Source organism: Macrotis lagotis, chromosome 1 (genome assembly GCF_037893015.1).
Source record: "Macrotis lagotis isolate mMagLag1 chromosome 1, bilby.v1.9.chrom.fasta, whole genome shotgun sequence".
Taxonomy (NCBI): Eukaryota; Metazoa; Chordata; class Mammalia; order Peramelemorphia; family Peramelidae; genus Macrotis; species Macrotis lagotis.
Window position 1 is genome coordinate 603,781,490 of NC_133658.1, and position 23,384 is coordinate 603,804,873.

A 23,384-nucleotide genomic window follows, 5' to 3' on the forward strand; every position below is an offset into this window, starting at 1 on the left:
TTCTATCAATGTGATACTCTATGTTTTGTCTTATTTCACTCATACCAGAGAAGCAAGTAGTCATAAATTCAGATTGAAAAGAATCTTAGAGGCCCCTAATATAGATTAACACCCCCCCAAAAAAGAAACAAACTCAGTGAGATCAAGCTCAATGTTACAGTCAGTGAAAGAGGTAGAGATCAAACCCAAGTTGTTTGACCACCAAACCAGCATTCCTCCTGCAACATTCTCTACAGAGTCTGAGATTCTAATAGGTACCCAGTAGGGATCCAATTCAAAGGAGTTGAATTGAGCAGTATTTAAATCATTTGAACTTATTTTCTCACTAAATTCATACCATCATATTGAAAGGTTATGTGTTCAAGAGTAGCAAGAGAAATAGAGTCTGCAAGCTGACTAATATGAACGTGAGCCCTTGAGGTAATTTAGGAATGGCATTGGAATTATGTGAGGGGTTCTGTAATCAAGACAACACAAGAGCATAAGTAGACTTTTTCTTTTTCTTTTTTTTAATCAAACTGACACATTGGAAAGCAGGTGTTCCAGACCAAGATTAATCAACCAAGTGATGAAGGATCTTGTGACAGCACTTTTAGCCATGTTCAAAATCAATAAACTCAAGGAGTGGGAGTTTCATGTTTTACCAGCAGCCCCATAGGTCATGTTATCTGGGAGTTTATGGTCTAAATGAATGAAAATGAGCATTGTGGGATTAATTGCTTCGCTGTTCATTAACCTAAGAAAACACAGCAGGACACAGTTGTCTTCCACACAAAATCATACAAAAGTCTCTTTTTATTAAATATACATTATTTACAGTTTAAGTCTTTCTCCTGTACAACAATAACCATAGAAAACAAAAGAAGCTAAGGCTAACCTTTTTCCCCATACAGTGTATTAAGACGCGTTACATGGTCTACAAAACTGACTTGGATTGAGGCAACATCCCTTGGGACTATTTAAAAAAAAATCAGATAGTAGAAATAAAATCTAGACCACAAAAGATTTGGGCAAGGGTACAAGGAGAGGTGAAGCTATTTATTTATTCATTAATCATCTCTACTTATTCATTTTTACTGTAACTGAGACATTTTTAATCTTCATTTTATTTTTTTCTAATTTAAAGTGACTTTTTTGTCTCATTCCTAGAAGTCAAGGGATCCTATTATATGATGGCGGAGATTCCCTGACTAAAAATGTCATTTTACACAGTGAGAACTTATTGTTCACACCTTATCTGATAAGGCAACACTTCTTTGGAGACTTTCAACACCTATACCTGCTAATAGCATGAGTATCTAATCTAGGAGCTGAGAACAAGAGAATTCAGTTAGGTACAGCAGACAAATGAATTATTTGGAAATAGCCCCCAGATCCACAATCAAAATGTTTCTCATTCGTATGCCTCAGTATATAAGGAAGCCATCCCTGCACCCTTGTTAAGTCACTGTGAGTGAGGTTTACTGTTTCCCTGAAGGCAAATTTGAGGCAGAATGAGGTTAAAAAGTTGAGACTCTGTTTTCATTGAAAAGGAAGAGATTGTATTAATATTTCATTTAAAACTTGCAAAAAAGATTTTTATTGTCACCATGTATGGCAAAGAAAACTCTCTTAGCCTTATTATCTTTTAAAGACATATCAAAAATGACCACATTCATGTGAGGTGCCTGCAAATATAATATGATGCTTATGTTGCATACTGAATGCCTTTCTTTTTCTTCCCATCTTTCCTTCTCTGATTAAACTGTTGAGTCTAGACCCTGCTACTACAATGCAATGAGAAGGACAAGTCATGGGCTCAATTCACATATAGGCCAGTTTACTTCACTTTATTCTATCTTCATAGCCTGTACCCCAACCCTATCTGGCTATTGGACTAATGTGTGCCCTAGATCTCTAAAAGGACTGGATGATATATGAACAGATGAATGCAAAATCATCACCACTACTAGAAAACTAATGCAAGGCACATTCCTCTCTCCCCATCCCTTACATAATTATGATGGGGAAGATCATCTGAAAAGAGGAATGTCAATATATCATCATCTTTATGCTACTGGAGATAGCAGCACCGCAGAAAGGGAAGAAACTATTTCACTGAACTGGCCCTGAAAAAAAAAACAACCAACACTGGATATGTCAAGATAATTTTGATTCACTACAATAAGCCCAGGGAATAAACTGTGAAGGTTGTCCATTTTTTTACAAGCACAAAGCAATAAAATTTCATTTACAATTAACTTTGGTAAAGATTGACTTCAATTTAGATACTTTACATGACAAGGGTATTATGTAAAAACAGCTAACTTGACTAAATAAAATATTTAGTTAACATATAGCAGGAGGATGGCTGAGGTTGGATTCTAAGAATGTCATGCAGAGGTGAATAAATAATTCCCCATGCAAAGCCCTTGGTATTTACTAAGATATAACATAATTCTTCAAAAGGGCTACAGAGATTCCCCAGAGCATGGGGAATTTTGTAATGGGGAGAGCTACCACTAGCATGATAGAAGGATAGCCCTGTCCAAGTCTGATCCTTCCAACACTTGCCCAAGTTCTCAAGAAATATGTCTGATGTTTTTAAATAGTTGCCTTAATCCTTCCTTAGATCTGCTCAACAATTTGTAGACTCTAAACATTACAAAAGACAAACAACTAGATTACAAAGTACAATATTTTCACTGAAAAGTGTGCTTTTGTTCATCCTCACGTAATGGGGGGGAAAGGAGGAGAAGGAAGAAAAAAAGGATAGAAAGTAGAAAGAAGGGAGAGAGAGAGAGAGAGAGAGAGAGAGAGAGAGAGAGAGAGAGAGAGAGAGAAGAAGAAGGAGGAGGAGGAGGAGAAGAAGAAGAAGAAGAAGAAGAAGAAGAAGAAGAAGAAGAAGAAAAGAAAACAGGTAAAGGAAAAAAGAAAGAAGGAAGGAAAGAAAGAAAACTCCAAAAATAAAAAAGTTGGATTTCTAAACTTTATTTGCATTCAGGGCTAGCCCAAATCCTGGCAAACTGGTTTGAATTCAGGTCACTGGGATTAGGGATCACTTCAAGAACATTTCCAATTTTGCTTAGAGACCTACTGAATTTCATAAATTTTTCTAGAAAATATATGCAATATTTCTTGGAGAAAATGTAAATAGCAATTTTTTTTGAAAATTTTTATTTTTCTTTCTTCTCCCCAGTGCATTCAGCTACTTCAAATTAGTGAAATCAAAACCTAGAGCCAGAGAAAAATGGGGAAAAAACCCTTTTGTCTAATAACTATGAAAGCAAGGTTTCTTTTTCTTTTTCTTTTTTGTTTCTTTTGTTTTTGTAAAGGGGTGAGGGACTAAAAATAGCACTTGGAAATAATTCAATTATACCACCTGTCTTTTCAAAGGAAAATATCATCAAACTGCATGAAAAACCTGACCAGCACTCAGATGTTTTTTCAGATATCCAAACCTAAATGATTCCTTCAATTCATCATTATTTAATCAATTTTTAGTGTGAAGAGGATCTAAAAGTGACCTGTGGAAGATAACAAAACAGAGAAATAAAATTCCATTCTTTTAGATAATGAAAAAAGTGACAAAAAATACATGATCCAAATGTTCCTTTGTTAAGCAGAGCTATATCTTAATAAAAGGACATGCAATGGAAAGCAGGTCTGACAGAGGTCAAATGGCCAAGCTTTTTTTGAGGAAACATAGAGCATGAATCCATGTTCCCTCATGTCTGTCATTCTGTACGATAGATAATTCTTTCTTTTTTTTTAAGTTTTTTTGGCAAGGCAAATGGGGTTAAGTGGCTTGCCTAAGGTCACACAACTAGGTAATTATTAAGTGTCTGAGACTGAATTTGAATCCAGGTACTCCTGACTCCAGGACCGGTGCTTTATCTACTAAGCCACCTAGCGGCCCCTAGATAATTCTTTCTTGAATGTTCTCTTTCCATTCAAAATATCCAGTTCCCAAGACAGGATGCCAGTTGATCATTGGTTGGAAAAGGACTCTGTTTCACTCTTGCCTTGCTTTGTGAAACATCATTTACTAAAATGGTTACCATTAGGAGCACTTACTATACTTATGTTACTAAAGAATATTTTCCATGTGGTGTTCAAGGGCTCTCAAATTAGTCTTCTACTGATGGGTGGAGCGTATGAAGGAAGAATAATACATTAGGAAATTAATGAAGCATCTATGTCTCTGACCTTCATTGTCATTGCTGGAATACTGGTAAAAGTCCAGAAGAATTACAAAAACAGAAACTATACTGGATGAGGCAAAAAAAAAGAACTCCACTCTGAAGAGAGAACAAAGGAATTATGAAGGAAATTTATGCAGGTGGGAGGAAAGGAGGTCAGAGAGGAGGATGTGGTAGCTGAAACAGTGTTCCCAAGCCTTCAGTTTTATGGTCAATTATGTAAGTTCATATTTAAAAGTAGAAGCATTTTGAAGCCTCATGTAATGGCTTCCACAATTTATATCTAGTCAGTCAAAATAAAGCAGAAAAAAATGGAGAAAATAATTCAGACCACATTGTATGCTGTGAATTCAACGAGCATTCAGTTTGACTGTACATAATGATTTGATTTGTCAGATAGTTTGTCAATGGCTCTTTTCAATACCTTGTATTCATAGATAAGGCGTCAATTGCCTAGAACAGATGATTATAAGATGTTCAGAAGCATTTAACTGGTAGAAAATGTACCTAACTGATAATAATGCAGGAAAAATATTTTCCTAAATCTTCATTATGAATTTTGCAAAAAATAATGGACTTCAGATATGATACTTAACTATTATTACCTTTACCCTTACTGGATATAGAGTAGTGAATCCGATTTTGGAAAAAGGAAGGAGTTGTTGGGTTACCTTCTTTTTGCCTCTATAATACAGATGGAAATATAATTTATGAAATATTTAACCCAAAGTAAATGCCCAAAGTACTTGAGATAAAGAAAACAGGCATCTAAAATATTGTTTATTTTGGAAAAGGTCCATTTTCTTTCTTCTAGCTGTAACTTTCATAGTAAACTTGAAGTATAACCTGAGTAAACGATGCATGATACTGTGAATATTAAAAAATACTCCTAGGATAAACAAATACACTACAAGTTGGTGTTGCCTAAGAAAATAAGAGATTTATTTGGTGGGGATATTATCAGTGATAAAGTTCCTTTTAAATGTGAAATTATACAGTTTTTTTGTCTTTTTTTTTGGTTTTGCTGTAAAGTGACAGTATTCAATATTTTTTAAGTGATTACCAGGCATTAAGAGTCTAAACAGAAGGTTGAGATGACTCACAGAACTCCATTATGCAGTTAGGAAAACCATCTATTAGGCAATAGGGAAGAGTGGGATAAATATAAGATTATATGAGATTGTACAGACTGTACATGTGTTTCTAGAGAATTGATTTAATTACCAAAGGGATGTAACAGTCTTGGACTTTAACAACCACATGGAACAGCAAGCAAACATCCTTCCAAAGAGAAAGGACAAGGATGAATCAGTGCTTGCCTGTTACCACTGTAGGTTCCTTTTTATTTTAAAGGGAGTAGGTTACTTATTTGATATTCAATTAGATCCTGGGAGAGACAGACAGTTCTGCTAAATTACATCAATGAGTATTCAAGTACTCTATTAACAAACTTGATTTTTCCCTGAGTCTCACTTGGACTGAATGATAGTGATAGTGCTTAATGCATGAATTTATCTTTAAGCCAGGATTTAAATATGCTGTGCATGCCCATTGGTGAATATATGCAGATGTATTGACATGTGTCTACATACACAAGCATATATGTGCCAGTGATATAGCTATGTTAGCATTCAGTCTCTACAGCTCCCTAACTACATAGGGAAGTAGGTGAGAAAATCAAATTGTTCTGTTTTGGGCTTTTTTTTCCCCTTTCCTTTGAGCCATGTCAGCAAAAAAAAGCCTCCTCTTTCAGAAACTTGAATAATAAAGGAATTCAGTTTTATTACTCACACAATCTCTTTCCATTTCATTATTGGAGATGCTTTGGGCTAGACTTCTATCTTTTATTTGTCTGTTACTTCAGGAAAAGAAGAAAAAATTGATTTATGATGCATTTTAAGAATTAGAAAATTCAAAACTGACTATCTGGGGACTAGATGGGGACGATGTGCAATTAAAATTAAATAGATAAGGGGAAAGGAAAAATTTATCCTTATTAGAATCACTTAAAAATATTTACTAAAACAAACAAATGAAAGCAATGAAGTGAGAGAGGAGGTCACACAATGAAAAATGAGAAGCAATAACATTCTTTAGTGTAAGATCCCAAAGTAAAGAGACCCAAATGTAAGAAAGGTGATTTTTCTATGATCTCAGCTACCAAAATCAGAAAACTCTGAAATGAACAGAACTAATGAGTTCAACATCAGAAGTCCTGTCACACAAAAAAGGGAGCATTAAATAATTAAGTGCAATATAAACACTGTGAACAAGATGGACTGTCTGCTAACTATCAGGGCCTAGAAGCAGCAAAGTGGTAATTGTTTTCAAATTGAATTTATCGTGTAAACAAAATTAGCAAGTGCCAGCCATATCTGTGGATTGTTCCACTGGTGTTAGATGCTGTGTACCCCTACTTTCTCCTTTCTTTTTTTTTCCATCTTAGCCAAGGGGCAAAAGTTTACATATTCTTTCTGTTGTTGTTTATTCAACATTATTAATATAAGAACAAAACAAACGAAAAGAAGTACTAAGGCAAGTTTTCAACCAAACACCTCCTCTGGAATCTCTAACTCCTAACTTACATACAGGGCTATTTTTGAGACTTTGTAACAACATATTTTTGTACAACATATTTTTAAAGGGTATAGAGTTCTGTACTCATGAAAACAGTAAGTTAGAAACATTTCCAGTCTGAATTTTCAGAAGGATGTTAGCATACCAACTCATCTAATTATAAATAGTATTTTTGAAAGTGGTCAAAATATTCTATCTACCCAAAATGGCTAATGTAATTTGACCCTTGTTTTAGTATTTAGTAATCCAATCTTTAGTATTTATTTTCTTTCATGCAGTTCTTCAAGTTATCTAATGAAGGTATATACTGCTTCATGATGCTAAGTTATTTTAGAAATTTTACCTGGATTTTATTACATCATCACTTCTTTGACCTCTGACACCATCAGACAACAGTCTAGCTAACATTTCATATAAAATTTAAAGCAGCAATGATAAACTTGCAGATAATCTAATTTTAGCAGCTTTCTTTTATTTTTCCCTTTTAATATCAAGCTACTATTTTTTTCCCATGCTTCACCTAGATTTTTGCTATTGTATGTTGTTCTAAATGATCATTCCCACAAAAGGGTGTTAAGTAAGGTGCACATTAATTTCTTTGTACCAGTTGCTACTATCAGTAATCCTATATTTGCAAATTCTCAGAGGCTTAAAAGTTACAGTAAAAAGGGGAAGAGACTGGGGAAGGAGCTGCCTATGGTGAGTTAACAATAACAACAAAAATCACTCTAAGGTGCCATTGAAACAAATAAAGAATCCAGAATTTCACTCCTGTCTCTATTCCACAAATGGAAGCATGGTGGTCAGGAAGAGGTTTACAAATGAAATCCTGCATAGCTAACCATATAGCGTAGATGCAGATCTGTGATAGTGAGAAGATGTGGAGCATAAGAAAGTACTTCAGAAACTGGAAATAGAAAAACTCAATAGGCAACCATGCACATATGTGGCTCTTATTCGGTCTAAAGTAGTATAGCAGGTCTCTTGAGTGGTCATTGTCACCAGGACAGGCTTGTGCAGAGAAGGTGGTGTAACAGTTGTTAGGAGTCTCTTGGGATTGGGGTGAGAAGAAGGATAGGGTCTTCTCAAAAGAAAAAAGTAAAATAAAAAGGAGAAAGTGGAAAATTGAAAGAAAGGGGAAAAAAGAATTTGTGGGGACCATTTAGTCCATCAGATGAAATATTCCCGTTTACACTCGCTTACTGTGTTCTGCAAGTCAATGTCATTTCTAAAGGAATTGTCCAAATTTTCTGGGTATTCTTTCTCCTTCATCTGGTTAGTTCGATGTGAGTGTTTATGTTGGTAAAGGAATCGAGTCATAATGCCAATGATGCAGAAGATGATGAATATCACCACTGCTATTACACCTATAAAGAATCAAGAGAGAAACATATAAATAAGCAAATAATTAAGTAAATGTATAAATAAATAGATAAAACATACCTTATCCACCAAGCAAAGATTTTTAAGAGCCACAGGGCAGTAGGAAAAGAATTTATAATTAAAGGACCTGGGTCCCATTATAAGTAAGTTTTGCTGCTTTGTACCTTTGTGCTCTTGGGCAAATTTTTTAACATCCCTGGGCCTGAGATTATGACTAAAAGAAAATATTGCAGTAGAGGTCCTCTGTAAATACTTCCAACTTGAAAGATATGTTTCAATCATATCTAAACCCCCTCTTGCCTCCTCATTAAATGACAATCCAACTAAAAGCTCAAAGAAAGTTTCATGAAGACAAAAGCATTTAATTTAGCCTCTGTTGTATATAGGATATTAGCCAGAGACATAGGAATGATTGAAGAAGGAATTAAAGTCAAATAAAGATAAGGAAGAAGGAAATTGAAAAGAGTATTTAGAGAATCAATAGCAGATCAGTTTACTTATGTTTTCTTTTTATGAGAGAAAGTTCAGAAAAAATATGTTGAACTCAAGTTAAATTCATTTTAATATAAGGCATTAAGAAGGCATTATTCGAAAGGAGAATGACAGATTATGGACAGTCAGTCAGTTGAACTCTCACCTCAAATCAACAAAAGATCCTGGTGAGACATTTTTCTGGCCTAAGAAACCCTGAGGTAGGCAGACAGAAGTCTGTGGCATAGGGATGGAAGTTTGAAACTCAGTTTCAGTAGAAGCAATTTTGGGAGCTGTCAGTCCCAAAACAGTAAGGGAGTCAGATGACTGGTCAGAAAGAGATTACAGGGGACAGTTGCAAGGCAGCAGGCCCTTGATCACAGTACCAAAGCAAGGAGAAGATCTAGCAATTTCCATTGCAGTAGACTAGAGCATCTTCCATAGTAAATACCAAATAGCAGAACAGAAGAGCTGTGACCACACCTCTCCTATTCACACCACTTTGGAAGCACCAAAAAAAATTGCACATCATCAGAACTAGCTCTGAAAAATGAAGCATGAAAAAGTCTGAAGCTTGAGACAATAATCCCCAATCCTTTGTAAGCAGGGTCTAACTTTTTCAAGTTAAAATAAAAAGACTGGGAAAAACAGCAAACAACAACAAAAATATTTTAATCATAAAAATCTACTACAGAAGCAAGAAAGATCAACACATAAATTCAGAAGAAGACAACAAAGTGAAAACAACTAGAAAAATGTTTCAAAAATAATGTTAATTGAACCCAAACCTATCAAGAAATCCTGATTTGATAAGTCTTAGAGGAAAAAATGGGAAATGATATGACAGTGATGCAAACAAAATATAACCAAAAAATATAAATCAACAGTGTGGCAAGAAGCATGATAAATATTAAAGAAAACAACTCAATAAAAACCAAAGTTAATGGGACAGTTAAGTGACACTAGAGTCAGGAGGACCTGAATTCAAATCTATCTCAGGCATTTACTAGCTGTATGAACTGGGGAAAACCACTTAATCTAGATCCCCGAATTGTCCAAATTTTCTGGGTATTCTTTCTCCTTCATCTGGTTAGTTCGATGTGAGTGTTTATGTTGGTAAAGGAATCGAGTCATAATGCCAATGATTGCAGAAGATGATGAATATCACCACTGCTATTACACCTATAAAGAATCAAGAGAGAAACATATAAATAAAGCAAATAATTAAGTAAATGTATAAATAAATAGATAAAACATACCTTATCCACCAAGCAAAGATTTTAAGAGCCACAGGGCAGTAGGAAAAGAATTTATAATTAAAGGACCTGGGTCCCATTATAAGTAAGTTTTGCTGCTTTGTACCTTTGTGCTCTTGGGCAAATTTTTTAACATCCTGGGCCTGAGATTATGACTAAAAGAAAATATTGCAGTAGAGGTCCTCTGTAAATACTTCCAACTTGAAAGATATGTTTCAATCATATCTAAACCTCCTCTTGCCTCCTCATTAAATGACAATCCAACTAAAAGCTCAAAGAAAAGTTTCATGAAGACAAAAGCATTTAATTTAGCCTCTGTTGTATATAGGATATTAGCCAGAGACATAGGAATGATTGAAGAAGGAATTAAAGTCAAATAAAGATAAGGAAGAAGGAAATTGAAAAGAGTATTTAGAGAATCAATAGCAGATCAGTTTACTTATGTTTTCTTTTTATGAGAGAAAGTTCAGAAAAAATATGTTGAACTCAAGTTAAATTCATTTTAATATAAGGCATTAAGAAGGCATTATTCGAAAGGAGAATGACAGATTATGGACAGTCAGTCAGTTGAACTCTCACCTCAAATCAACAAAAGATCCTGGTGAGACATTTTTCTGGCCTAAGAAACCCTGAGGTAGGCAGACAGAAGTCTGTGGCATAGGGATGGAAGTTTGAAACTCAGTTTCAGTAGAAGCAATTTTGGGAGCTGTCAGTCCCAAAACAGTAAGGGAGTCAGATGACTGGTCAGAAAGAGATTACAGGGGACAGTTGCAAGGCAGCAGGCCCTTGATCACAGTACCAAAGCAAGGAGAAGATCTAGCAATTTCCATTGCAGTAGACTAGAGCATCTTCCATAGTAAATACCAAATAGCAGAACAGAAGAGCTGTGACCACACCTCTCCTATTCACACCACTTTGGAAGCACCAAAAAAAATTGCACATCATCAGAACTAGCTCTGAAAAATGAAGCATGAAAAAGTCTGAAGCTTGAGACAATAATCCCCAATCCTTGTAAGCAGGGTCTAACTTTTTCAAGTTAAAATAAAAAGACTGGGAAAAACAGCAAACAACAACAAAAATATTTTAATCATAAAAATCTACTACAGAAGCAAGAAAGATCAACACATAAATTCAGAAGAAGACAACAAAGTGAAAACAACTAGAAAAATGTTTCAAAAATAATGTTAATTGAACCCAAACCTATCAAGAAATCCTGATTTGATAAGTCTTAGAGGAAAAAATGGGAAATGATATGACAGTGATGCAAACAAAATATAACCAAAAAATATAAATCAACAGTGTGGCAAGAAGCATGATAAATATTAAAGAAAACAACTCATAAAAACCAAAGTTAATGGGACAGTTAAGTGACACTAGAGTCAGGAGGACCTGAATTCAAATCTATCTCAGGCATTTACTAGCTGTATGAACTGGGGAAAACCACTTAATCTAGATCCCCATAAAACAAACAAACATACAAAGAACAACAATAATAAAATCCCAGAGTTAGCCAAATAGTGAAAAGAGGCAAAAAAATTCTCTGAGAATCTCATAACTCCTTAAGAAACAGAACTGACCACATGAAAAAAAGAGGTACAAACCTCAGTGAATAAAATAATTTCTCAAAGATTAGAATTAGATAGGTGAAAGTCAAGGGCTCTAAGAAGCAGAAGCAAGATGGCAGAGTAAACAGAGACTCTCCTGAACTCTCTCCCAAATCCCTTCAAATCCCTTTAATACTGACTCTAAAGTGACAAAACCAAAATAAAAAAGAAAGAAAAGAAAAAAGATAGAGTGAAACAATTTTCCAGACCAAGATAGCTTAGAAGGTTGGCAGAAAACGTGTATGGCTTCAAGACCAGATAAACCCAGTGTAGCCCAGGTGAGGCCAACACAGCACAGGTCATATCAGCAGATCAGGTCCCAGCAAACAGGAGCAGGTCTTGGGAGTCTTTGAATTTAGAGTTAAAAGCAGCTACTTCACAAGCTCCCTGTCCATAGACAGTAGGGGGGGTGGAACAACTGGTCATAAGATTACATGGTTCTCTTTACAGGCACTAAGAAAGTATTATGTCACTTTGCCCATACTCAGATCCTAGTCATTATCCTGGGTGGCAATTTTAGGATGAAGAGGAGCACTCCAGGGTTTTCTGGCGGGGGGGGGGGGGGGGCTCTCCTCACAGTTTCCAGGGTAGAAAAGAGTGCTTGACAGGGAGAATAAACCGAAACCGCTCCCATTAGTTCATACTACCTTGAAGGAATTGAAACTTTATAGGTTCCTAGAAATATCACTGAAAACAGTTGCACAAGAGCCTTGAGACTTGGGACAGTGTGAATTCTACCCTGGAAGCAGAGCCCTACTTTGACAAAAAAACAGACATCAAGTAATAAGCTGGGAAAATGAGCAAACAACAGAAAAAATTCTGTCCATAGAAAAGTTACTTTGGTGACAAGGAAGTACAAAGCACATTCTGAGAAGATAACAAAGCCAAAGTTCCTATATCCAAAGTCTCCAAGAAAAAACATGAATTAGTCTCAGACCATAGAAGAACTCAGAAAGGATTCTGAAAATCAACTAAGAAGGTAAAGGAAAAATTAGGAAGAGAAATGAGAGTTATGCAAGACAATCATGAAAAAAGTCAACAGTTTCTTAAAGAAAACACAAAAAATACTGAAGTAAGCATCAACTTAAAAAACAGACTAGGCTGAAAGATCAAGGGAGAAGAATGCCTTAAACAGTAGAATGGCCAAACAGAAAAAGAGGCACAAAAATTCACTGAAGGAAAAAAACTCCTTAAAAAGTAGAATTAACTAAATAGAAAGGGTAGTACAAAAACTTACTGAAGAAAATAGCTCCTTAAAAATTAAAATTGAGTAAATGGAAGGCAATGATTTAGTGAAAAATCAACAATAAAAAAAATCAACAATAAAAAAATTCAAAACAATGAAAAATGGAAGGCAATGTCATTGGAAAAACAACTGACCTGGGAAACAGGAGCTTAACTTAAAAATTATTGGACTACTTGAAAACCATCATCAAGAAAAGAGGCTACACATCATTCTTCAAGAAATTATCAAGGAATATTGTCCCAATATTACAGAACCAGAGAGTAAAAGAGTAATTGAAAGTTTTCACTAGTATATCTCAAAATCAAAACTCCCAGAAATATTAAAACCGAACTTCAGAATTCCTAGATCAATGAGAAAATATTGCAAGCAACCAGAATGAAATAATTCAATTATTGAAGAGTCAAATTCTAAATCTTGAATACCAGATTTATTAGTTTCTACATTAAATGACCATGGGGTATAGAATATGATAATTCTGGAAGACAAAAGAACTAGGATTACAAAAAAGAATCACCTATGTAGTAAAACTGATTATAAGGGATATTCAATGAAATAGATTACTTTAGAGCAATTCTTGATGAAAAGATAAAAGCTGAAAAGCAAATTTGTAAGGGCTTAATAAGGTAAAACAGTTTACAATTCTACATAAAAATATTAAGAGTTTTCTCATTATTAGGATAGAAGGAATATTTTTAATACACAGAAGACACAAGTGTGAATTGAATATGAAATAATGGCTTATAAAAATAAAATGAAGGGACAAAACAAGAATAAATTGGCATTAAAGAAAGGGAAAGGTAGAATGGTGTAAATTATTTCACATAAAAGAGGCAAGAAAAAGATTTTACAGAGGAGTGAAAAATAAGGGAGATGAAGGGGAGTGAGTAGAACATATCCTCATCAGAATTGGCTCAAAGAGTCAATACATACTCAGTTGGGTATAGAAATCTAACTTACTCTACAGGAAAATAAGAGGGGAAGGGAATAAGAGAAGGGGGTGTTATTGAAGGCAGGGCAGATTGGGGCAAGTTGATAGTCAGAAGCAAAATACTTTTGAGTAAGGAAGAGAGGGAGAGAAGAGAGAGAGATAGAAAGGAGAGAGAGAGAGAGAGAGAGAGAGAGAGAGAGAGAGAGAGAGAGAGAGAGAGAGAGAGAGAGAGAGAGAATAAATGGGAGGGGTAAATGGAAGAGAGGGAACAGTGTTATCAATAGTAACTAAAAAAAATTTGAAGCAGTTTTCCTTGAAAAAGATCTAATTTCTCAAACATACAGAGAACTAAATCAAATTTATAAAAAAATTTAGAACCATTCTTCAGATTGATAAATGATCAAAAGATATGAACAATTTTCAGATGAAATAAAGTTATATATAGCCATATGAAAAATGTTCATTATAACTCATATTCATTGGAGAAATGACAAAATAGTTCTGAGGTACTACTCCATACTTATTATAATGACAAAAATGACAGAAAAAAGAAAATGACAAATGCTGGAGGGGTTGAGAGAAAAAATAAGACATCAATGTATTATTGGCAGAGTTGTGATTCAAGCATTCTGGAGAGAAATTTATAACTATGTACATAGGTGGATTAGAACCCAGCATACCGCTCATCATAGAAGAAAGTATGGCCAGGAATTCTTACAAAGAGAATGGAAGGTTGCATGGAGGATTCTTCTATTTTAATGTTTTAGTTTTAAACACATACTCTTTGATGATTAATGGGGAAATTGGTCAATGAGATCTGAACTATAGAACATACACAATTTTGCCTTACCTTGTGAATTTGACATACTGAATACATATGATATTCTCTTTCATATTTCAATCCAATAAAGACCTTATTATTTTACTTCCAGTCATAAGTGATTAAGGGGCTGGTACTATGGTGATGAAATTGGCCAAGATAATAGAACTGATGGTGCATCTAAAAAAATTTAAAAAACGATTTCTCACTTTTTTCCCTATTGGCTTACAATTAAAGAGAATTACTATGAGTTGATGGATGGGAGAGAATGGTGAGAGAAGAATATGCAGCCAGTTGTACTCCTCTCATACTTCCCAAATGCTATCTACTTAAAAATAGATGGAAACTTTTGTTTCTATTTATTCATTTGTTAATCTAAACAAAGAGAGATATTTAGAAATGCAATGGAGAAGGTAACCCCTGTTAGTTTTGAAATACTGGAAGAATTAACAGGGCTCTTCTAAGCAGAATTAATAGCAGAGACCACCTGAACTGGTAGTATTTATAACTGAGTTTAAAAAGGAGCTTAATCTGAAGAAAAACCTGCTACCTCAACTGTTAAGATACTTGATATTTTAAGAACTTAACCCAACTAAGAAGGAAGTAATTAGTCCATCAGTAGCAGTACTTGCAAAAACAAAATTGATGGTGCTTCCATGAGGACAGGAAAGGATACTCAAATGAAGAGCCAATTAGAACAAAACACTAATCTTCATGTGTATCTGCTCAATTTCCTAGTAAAAGGATTGAACCCGCTCTCCCCAGAAGAATCAGATGCATACAGAGGGTAGAGTGCATTTTGTCTTTTCTATCACTTCTGAGTAAATATCCTCTTGCAAAAACTAATTGGTATAAAATAAGAATTGAGGAAAATGGAGTTCATGCAAGATAATTTTAGAAGCTATAATCCTTCTAATTTACTCTAAAATCTAGAGTTTAGAAATAGAGAGATATTCTTTTGGATATATCTTCTAGTACTATTGTAAGGGTGCGTCTTTATCATTTCACTCTATTTTTTTGGAAAATACAGAGAGAATGGTCTTTATTTTAAATCACTTTTAGATTATTTAACTCATTAAGTTTTATATATCTGAAAAGAAAAAAACTCCATGACAATAACAAAATTACTTTTGGAATATTATCTTTTGATTCTGTCTCAGATGAAAAGTTCTTCTGTTCAAATTCACTAACATTTTATTTAATAAAGTCATTTAGAGAACAAAACACCTATTGCATGAAGAGTTGCATAGATTAGTATGTAAAAATAAAATATTTTAAAATTAGGGGGTTAAAAGCACCTAAAATGTGTTTTTTTTTCTCCCTGGGAGCTGGCCCTTTACATTTACTAAATTAGAAGGGTTGATTCTTCCAATAAATCTAGTAGAAAAATTCGAGGGATAAGGTGGATGATGAAAAAGGAAGTGGGGAAAATAGAGGGGATGCATTTTCAGATGATTAGGTATTAGGGAATGGAGCTGAAGAGAAGTTTTGGATTTCTGCACATCAATCATCTTCTTGTAGTGCATAAACTAGGAAGATATATATATATATATATATATATATATATATATATATATATATATATATATATATATGGACTTGCAGAGTAGCCTAAGGGATTGAGCAATAGTCTTCATTTAGGGGTAATACCAGATCAGCATTTCTGAGAAGACACTACCTAAATGCATCAGGGAAGAGCTATATCAAACAGAAGTTGATGTCTAGTTTCCAGGCCTAGATTTACTACTCAGTTTGAGTGAAGAAGAATAGCTTACAACTGGTTCAAATATGGGGGTATTCTTTCACATTCCACCACTGGGGCTTGAACTTTCAGCAATGAACAAGAAAAAAAATCAAAGGAGATATGGATCATCATTTCATAGACTTTTAAGAACAGGAGAAATCCATCTGGCATGGATTAGTTATTCAAATTCAGACAAAGAGGTGTCTATTTTCAGGGTATGATTGTCTAATATAAAAGAACTTAATTTTCAAAAGATAACCTACATGATATAGAGCAAAGGGGTCATTTTGATAAAAGATTTACATGGGGGAAATCAAGGCATTTCAGGGATCAGATGAAATAAAATAGAATAAAGAGAGAAAAGAAGAGAGGATGAAAGGCCTAATTGTAGAGGAAAGAGCAAGGAAGAGAAGGAAAGAAAAAAGAAGAGGAAGGAAAGGAAAGAGAACGTGACAATGAAAGAAAAAGAAAAAAAATAAAGGGAAACATAAATACAAATGTTTGGATAGAGTAGAAATACATTTTTAGCTCTACAGCCATATGTTCTGTTACGTTTGAAACCGAACTCTTGTGGGTTTCATCCTTCTCATTAGATTTAACCAAAAGCATCTGGTTGAAAAAAACCCAAGAGAAAAATACAATTTCACCCATTTGTCTCCCTATCACTATTGCTTCCTTATGGGTAGCTTTATGCATTCACTTTGCTTTGCTTTTAGGAAAACTGACAACTGGATGAAAAGAATAGTTCACAGGATGCCTATCTAGCTGTAAATACTCCAGCTGTTGTCTTGGCCCATCTACATGATGGATAAGGCATGGGAAAATTTTGGAATATGTGTTAATACTATGGAAAATATGTTCCTTTGATCATTCCTCACAGTTCACATGGACATCTGTAGGTACAATCTAACCTCGGCATATGGAAAGGCTGTTGTATTCAAAAGAAGAAAACAAAGTGCATCCTCTTCCTAACTTTTTGGAGTCCATATGCTTAATTTACTTATTCAGTTGCTTTCAATGATGAGAAATAGATTACCTCCAATGACAGCTGAATCACTCCTAACAGCATTGGTGAGGGGTTCCCGTCCATCTGTCTTCCCAAAAGGATCTGCAATACACAAATGTAAAAAATTCATGTTTCATTTTGAATTCCTGAAGTATCTTTAAACTCTAGAAATTATTTGCTTGTGCATTCAATCCTATTATTCTTTAATGTGTGTCTGACTCATCAAGGGTACAGGATTAAACAAACTACTGTCTCTTTAGAGACGTAATACTTTAATTAGTATAGTCTCTCTTCTTGACTATTATTCAATTTTTAGCAAAAAATTTAAACACTTACCCAATGCCTAACAAATGGAAACAGAGAATTGGAACACTAAAGACTACATCTAAAACCCATAAACTGCTATGTTTTCATCAATAACTCTTAAAATATAAAAGGAAGAACATGTGTAATATCATATTATCACAGAATAACAAAATTTTATATGGGATATCAGAGATTATATAGTCAAAATGCATAAACTTGAATCATCTCTAGAATTTATATAATAAAAGATTATTCCTCCTTTTATATGACCCACACTAGAGTTGTATCTATGTTAACCCATTCCATTTTCCAATAGTTCTAACTTTTAGAACATCAAACATCTCTTAAATTCATCTATTCTCTTTTCATTTGCTAAAGTATTCTCCTCTACTGCCAGGCAAAACAAATAGACTATGACAATAATTCCATTATATAAAGACATCTGTCTTTGTCTTAAATCTTCTTTTTCTCCTAGCTAAACAGCCCTGGTTTCTTCAACTATTTTACATATTCCATGAATATGAGATCTACATGGTTCCAGTTATGCTTCTTTGAAAAAAATTCTAATTTTCATCTTATTAAAGTATTGCTAAAAAATGCAGTACATAGGTTTAAATTCAGTATTCTAGGTCTTTAGACTAAATAGTACAGAGAAGAATCAGATAATCATATCTAGTCCTAGACATGATATTTTCCCTAATGCTGTCCTCAAGTTCACATTCATCATTTTAAATGTCATAATTTCAAGTGAACTATTATCTGATTATATCTTGCCTATCTTGTAATTATTAAAAATGATTCTTAAAAATCTATGATATATGACAATAATTATTCCATATTAAATTTTAAAAATTGATTACCTTCAACCCCAAATTTGACCTCATCAAAGTATTTTTGGATCCTGACTATGTCAGTATTCCAGGCTTTATGTGATCTGTAAATTTGGTTATGTAAATCTTTTAAGCTTTTATCGAAGTCATTAACAAAATGCGTCAGACAGAACAGTACCAAGCAAAAATATATGAGGTCCTGAAGAAATGGTATCTTTTAAAGTAAATCTAACCCTTCAATTAATTGTCTATCTACCTAACCATTCTACTATTAAATATATATTTTAATCTTGTTAAGATGAAGTTGAAAACAGATTTTATCAATTTTTTTGCTCAAGTTTAGGTACATTATAAAGCATTTCTTTGAAGTACATTTTTAAATTTCTGTCAAACATGAAATTAAGGTTAGCCTGACATTCTTCTTTAAAACATATTTTAAGAATATCTTTTGTCTTTATAACAGAGTTATTTTTCACCTCACTACCATCTACCTCCTTTGAAACTTCCTTTCAAGAGTCTGACAAATAATTAGGCCAAAATATTTGATACAAAAACATTTTTTTAAAATATTGTATAGTATATTTAGTGCTAGTAGGTCCTCACCTCACTGCTATGAGGGAGGAAGTATCTTTGAGTTTTCCCTCTCCAGAGCCTTCATTGCTTTTTTGGTTTTGATTTGTTATTCCAATGAAAACTTCCATTTAATTATTAGCATTATCATTATTGAGTATATTGTCCTCTTGGTTCCACATCATTTGATGTGCATTGGTTTATATAATTCTTCAAATTCTTCATACCTTCTTATGAATTTCTCATCATTGCACAGTCATGTCCCACTATAATAATTTTGAGTCACAATCACAACTAATTGGCATGTGCTTTAAGAAGCTTGCAATGGAGATTTTAGCAATATCAGTACTTTGTTTATGTCTTTGCCTTCATCCCAAGAAGTAGGTTTTTGTGTCAAAAGATATGAATAATTCTTTAACTCTTCTTTCATAACTTCAAGTGAAAATTCAGAATTGTTTCACTTGCAGCTAGACCAAAAATACAATGCTATTTCTGTCTTCCCCCATCTTCTCAACACTGATTTTTCCTGTTTAAAAACTTAAGAGTTGGGGCAGCTAGGGGGCGTAGTGGATAAAGCACTGGCTTTGGAGTCAGGAGTACCTGGGTTCAAATCCATATCTCAGACACTTAATGATTACCAAGCTGAGTGGCCTTGGGCAAGCCACTTAACCCCATTTGACTTGCAAAAACCAAAAAAAAAAAAAAAACCTAAACACTTAAGAGTTGAACTACCCCTTCATTATTTTATTGTCTTTCCAAATCCTATCCATCTTCTTCACAGTGACTTTTCTAAAGATTCAGATGCTTAGTCTTCACTTTTCAGAGGTCATAGAACTTAAAATCTAAAAATTAATTCTGCATAACTTTTATCATGTTTCTTATATAATTACTTTCCATTTCTACTTAACTTTGAAGTCAGAGATATAATTTTATTCTTTTTAGTTCCTTACAACCTTTAGCATAATGCCTTGCTTACAAGTACTACTCATCCTATATTCCAAGGTTCATGGAATGCAGAGGAGTGACTTATTGCCCCAATCACCACCACTTTCTCAAATAATCTTCTCTCTGAATTTCAATTTCATAAGTAATGAGATAATTGACAGAAGATGGAAGATGATGAAGTGTAAAAGGGAGAAAGTTTTAGCTATGGCTTTGCATCCAACTATGTTAACTATCTAATGAAATACTTCTGCTGTAAATGAGTATCATTCATTTAATGCTAGAATCATTTAACACTATTCAATACAGATATTTTTAAAAAGACAAATTATTGCCAAAGTACTTCAGTTCATTCTGCTTGTCTGAGCTCTCATTGGTTCTTTCTTTTTAAAAAAGATTATTTATTTTCCTAGCTATATGCAAAGATAGTTTTCAACAATCAATTTTTGTATGATTTCAAGTTTCACATCTTTCTCCCTCCTTCCTGTCCCTTCCCACTTCCCTAACAGAAAACAATTTAATATAGCTTATACATATATAACTATGTTAAATATACTTTTATATTAAAGATTTTGTGAGAGAAAAATCAAAAGAAAAAGGAAAAATAAAACACGAGGGGAAAAAAAATTTAAAATTTAGTCTGCATTAAGAATCCATGGTTCTTTCTCTGGATATAGGGTAGTATTTTCCATCTTGAGCCCTTCCCAATAGTTATTGATTATTGTACTTCTGAGATAAACAAGTTCATCAGAGTTGATCATCATACAAAGTTTCCATTAACATATACGATATTTTTCTTTTTCTGTTCACTTCATTAAGCATCATGTAAGCTTTTTTCTGGGTTTTATGAAGTCTGGCTGTTCAAGATTTCTTATAAAAAAGAAATCCATCAAATCATATACTAAAATTTATTCAGCCATTTCCAAAATAATGGGAATTTCCTCATTTTCCAGTATAAAGAACTGCTATAAATATTTTTGCATATGTGGAGTTTTAGTCTTTTCTTATGACCTCTTTAGGTTACAGACCTAGTAATGGAATTACTGAATCAAAGGATATGCACAGTTTTATTGTATTTTGGGTATAGATCCAAAGCACTCTCCAAAAAGTTTGTCCCATTATTCAAAACTGATATTATTTCAAATAAAAAGAACTTTGTAATTGTTGTAATATAGTTTTTGATTTTGTATTGTATTTAGACTCTCAAGTATTTTATATCATCCAAAGTTATTGAAATAGAATTTCTCTATCTCTTGCTACTCTGCTTTGTTGGTAATATATAGTTATGCTGATTTTTTATGTGGGTTTATTTTATATCATGAAACTTTGCAAAAGTTGTTCATTGTGGACTTTCTAGAATTCTCTAAGAATATCATACTATCATATACAAGGAGTGAGTTTTGTTTTCTCATTGACTTTTCTAATTCTTTTAATGTCTTTTTCTTCTCTTCTTACCAAAGCTAATATTGCAATACAATAATGAATAATAACTGTGATAATAGGAATTCTTATTTTACCCCTGATCTTATTGGAAATGTTTCCAGTTTGTCCCCATTACATATAATGTTTGCTGATGGTTTCAGATAGCTACTGCTTATTATTTTTAAGAAACACTCCATTTATTCCTATACACTCTAGTGTTTTTAATAGGCAGTTTGAAAGAGCTGTATTTTTCAAAAACTTTTCCAGCATTTATTGAAATTATGTTGATTGTTTTTCTAATATTGAACCAACCCTGCATTCCTGATATAAATCCTACCTGATAATCATGAATTATTCTAGTAATAACTTGATATAATCAGGTTGTATTATTTTAGCTAAATTTTTTGAAACAATTTTCATTAGGGAAAAACACTCTATAAATTTCTTTCTCTGTTTTATCCCTTCCACCACCATATTTGTGTAATAGAAGAAATTTGGCAGAACCCTTCTTTTACTTAGATTTTCAAATAGTTTATATAGAATTGGAATTAATTGTTCTTTAAATATTTAGTAGAATAAATTTGTAAATCCATCTGGCCCTAGAAAGTTTTTCCTTAGGAAGTTAAGTGACTTCAATTTCTCTTTCTGAAAAGGGGTTGTTTAAGTGTTTAATTTCCTATTCTGTTATTCTGGGCAGCTAATACTTTTTCATCCATTTCACTTATATTGACAAATTTATTGGCTTACAATTAGGCAAAATGCTTCTGATTATTACTTTAATTTCTTCCTCTTTGATGGTGAATTTACCCCTTTTTCCTTTTTGATACTGGCAATTTGGATTTCTTCTTTCTTTTTATGAAAAATCAGATTATCCAAAGTTTTATCTATTTTTATTGTTTTTTCCATTAAAAATAACTTTTAGTTTTATTAGTTCAATAATTTTCTTTTAATTTTATTAATCTCTCCCTTGATTTTCAGAATTTCTAATTTGAAATTTAAATGGGGATTTTTAATTTGCTCTTTTTAAAATTTTTTAGTTGAATGCCCAATTCATTGATCTCTTCTTTTTCTATTCTATTTATGCATACATTTAGAGATATAAAATTTCCCCTAATAACTTCTTTGACTATATCTGACAAATTTTGTTATGTTGTCTCAATGTGGTCATTTTCTTGGACAAAATTATTAACAATTTCTATGATTTGTTGCTTGCTTCACACATTCTTTAAAATTAGGTTATTTAGTTTTACATTAATATTTATCTATCATTCCATGGCCTTCTATTACAAGTATTTTTTTATTTCATTATCATTTGAAAATGATGTATGTAATATTTCTAACTTTCTGCATTTTATTATGAGGTTTTTATGCCCTAGACCAAGATCAATTTTCGTGTAAATCATCCCATCAAAATCAACTTATGTTCATATCTTTAGGCTAAGTATACTCCCTCTAATAGAGTTACAGTTCTCAAGAGTTTTGAATAGCTTCCTTCCATGTAGAGATGTAACCAATATAATCTAACTCAGTGGTCTTTTTCTTTTCTTTTCCCCTGTTTACCTTCTTAGGTATCTCTCTCTCTCTCTCTTTATTTTTAGGCTTTTGCAAGGCAAATGGGGTTAAGTAGCTTGCCCAAGGCTACACAGCTAGGTAATTATTAAGTGTCTGAGACCGGATTAGAACCCAGGTACTCCTGACTCCAAGGCTGGTGCTTTATCCACTATGCCACCTAGCCTCCCTTAAGTATCTCTTGAATCTCCTGTTTGAAGATCAAATTTTCTATTCAGCTTATTTTTTTCATCAAGCTAATTTTTAAATGTTCAACTTTCCCCCTAAAAGAGCATGCTCAATTTTGCTGGGTAGTTGATTCTTAGTTTGAAATACATGCTCCTTTGCCCTCCAAAATATTACATTCCAGTTCCTTCAATCCTTTAATGGTGATACTGCCAAGTCCTGTATATTTCTGACTGTGGTTCCTTGCCATTTGAATTGTTTCTTTCTGGTGGCTTGCAGGATTTTCACCTTGACCTGATAATTCTGGAATATGACTATAATATTTCCTAGGTGTTTTCATTTTGGCATCCTTTTCAGCAAGTGA

The 23,384-nt window shown here is 33.4% G+C and overlaps 1 protein-coding gene across 2 annotated transcripts in view; it reads right to left on the reverse strand.

The window, feature by feature from the left end:
* Positions 1 to 783: 783 nt before the first annotated feature.
* The window catches only part of CNTNAP5 (contactin associated protein family member 5), a 945,272-nt gene continuing 922,671 nt past the window's right edge, over positions 784 to 23,384 (reverse strand). The window contains exons 23-24 of one of the 2 annotated variants that reach the window (XM_074214960.1): positions 17,247 to 17,318; positions 784 to 8,125 (exon numbers count right to left, since the gene is read on the reverse strand). In XM_074214960.1, coding sequence (XP_074071061.1) covers positions 7,929 to 8,125; positions 17,247 to 17,318 — 269 coding nt within the window. In that variant the 3' untranslated portion in view covers positions 784 to 7,928. Of the gene's footprint in view, positions 8,126 to 9,685; positions 9,795 to 17,246; positions 17,319 to 23,384 lie in introns of those variants that run through there. The other variant, XM_074214961.1, reaches the window with a different exon arrangement.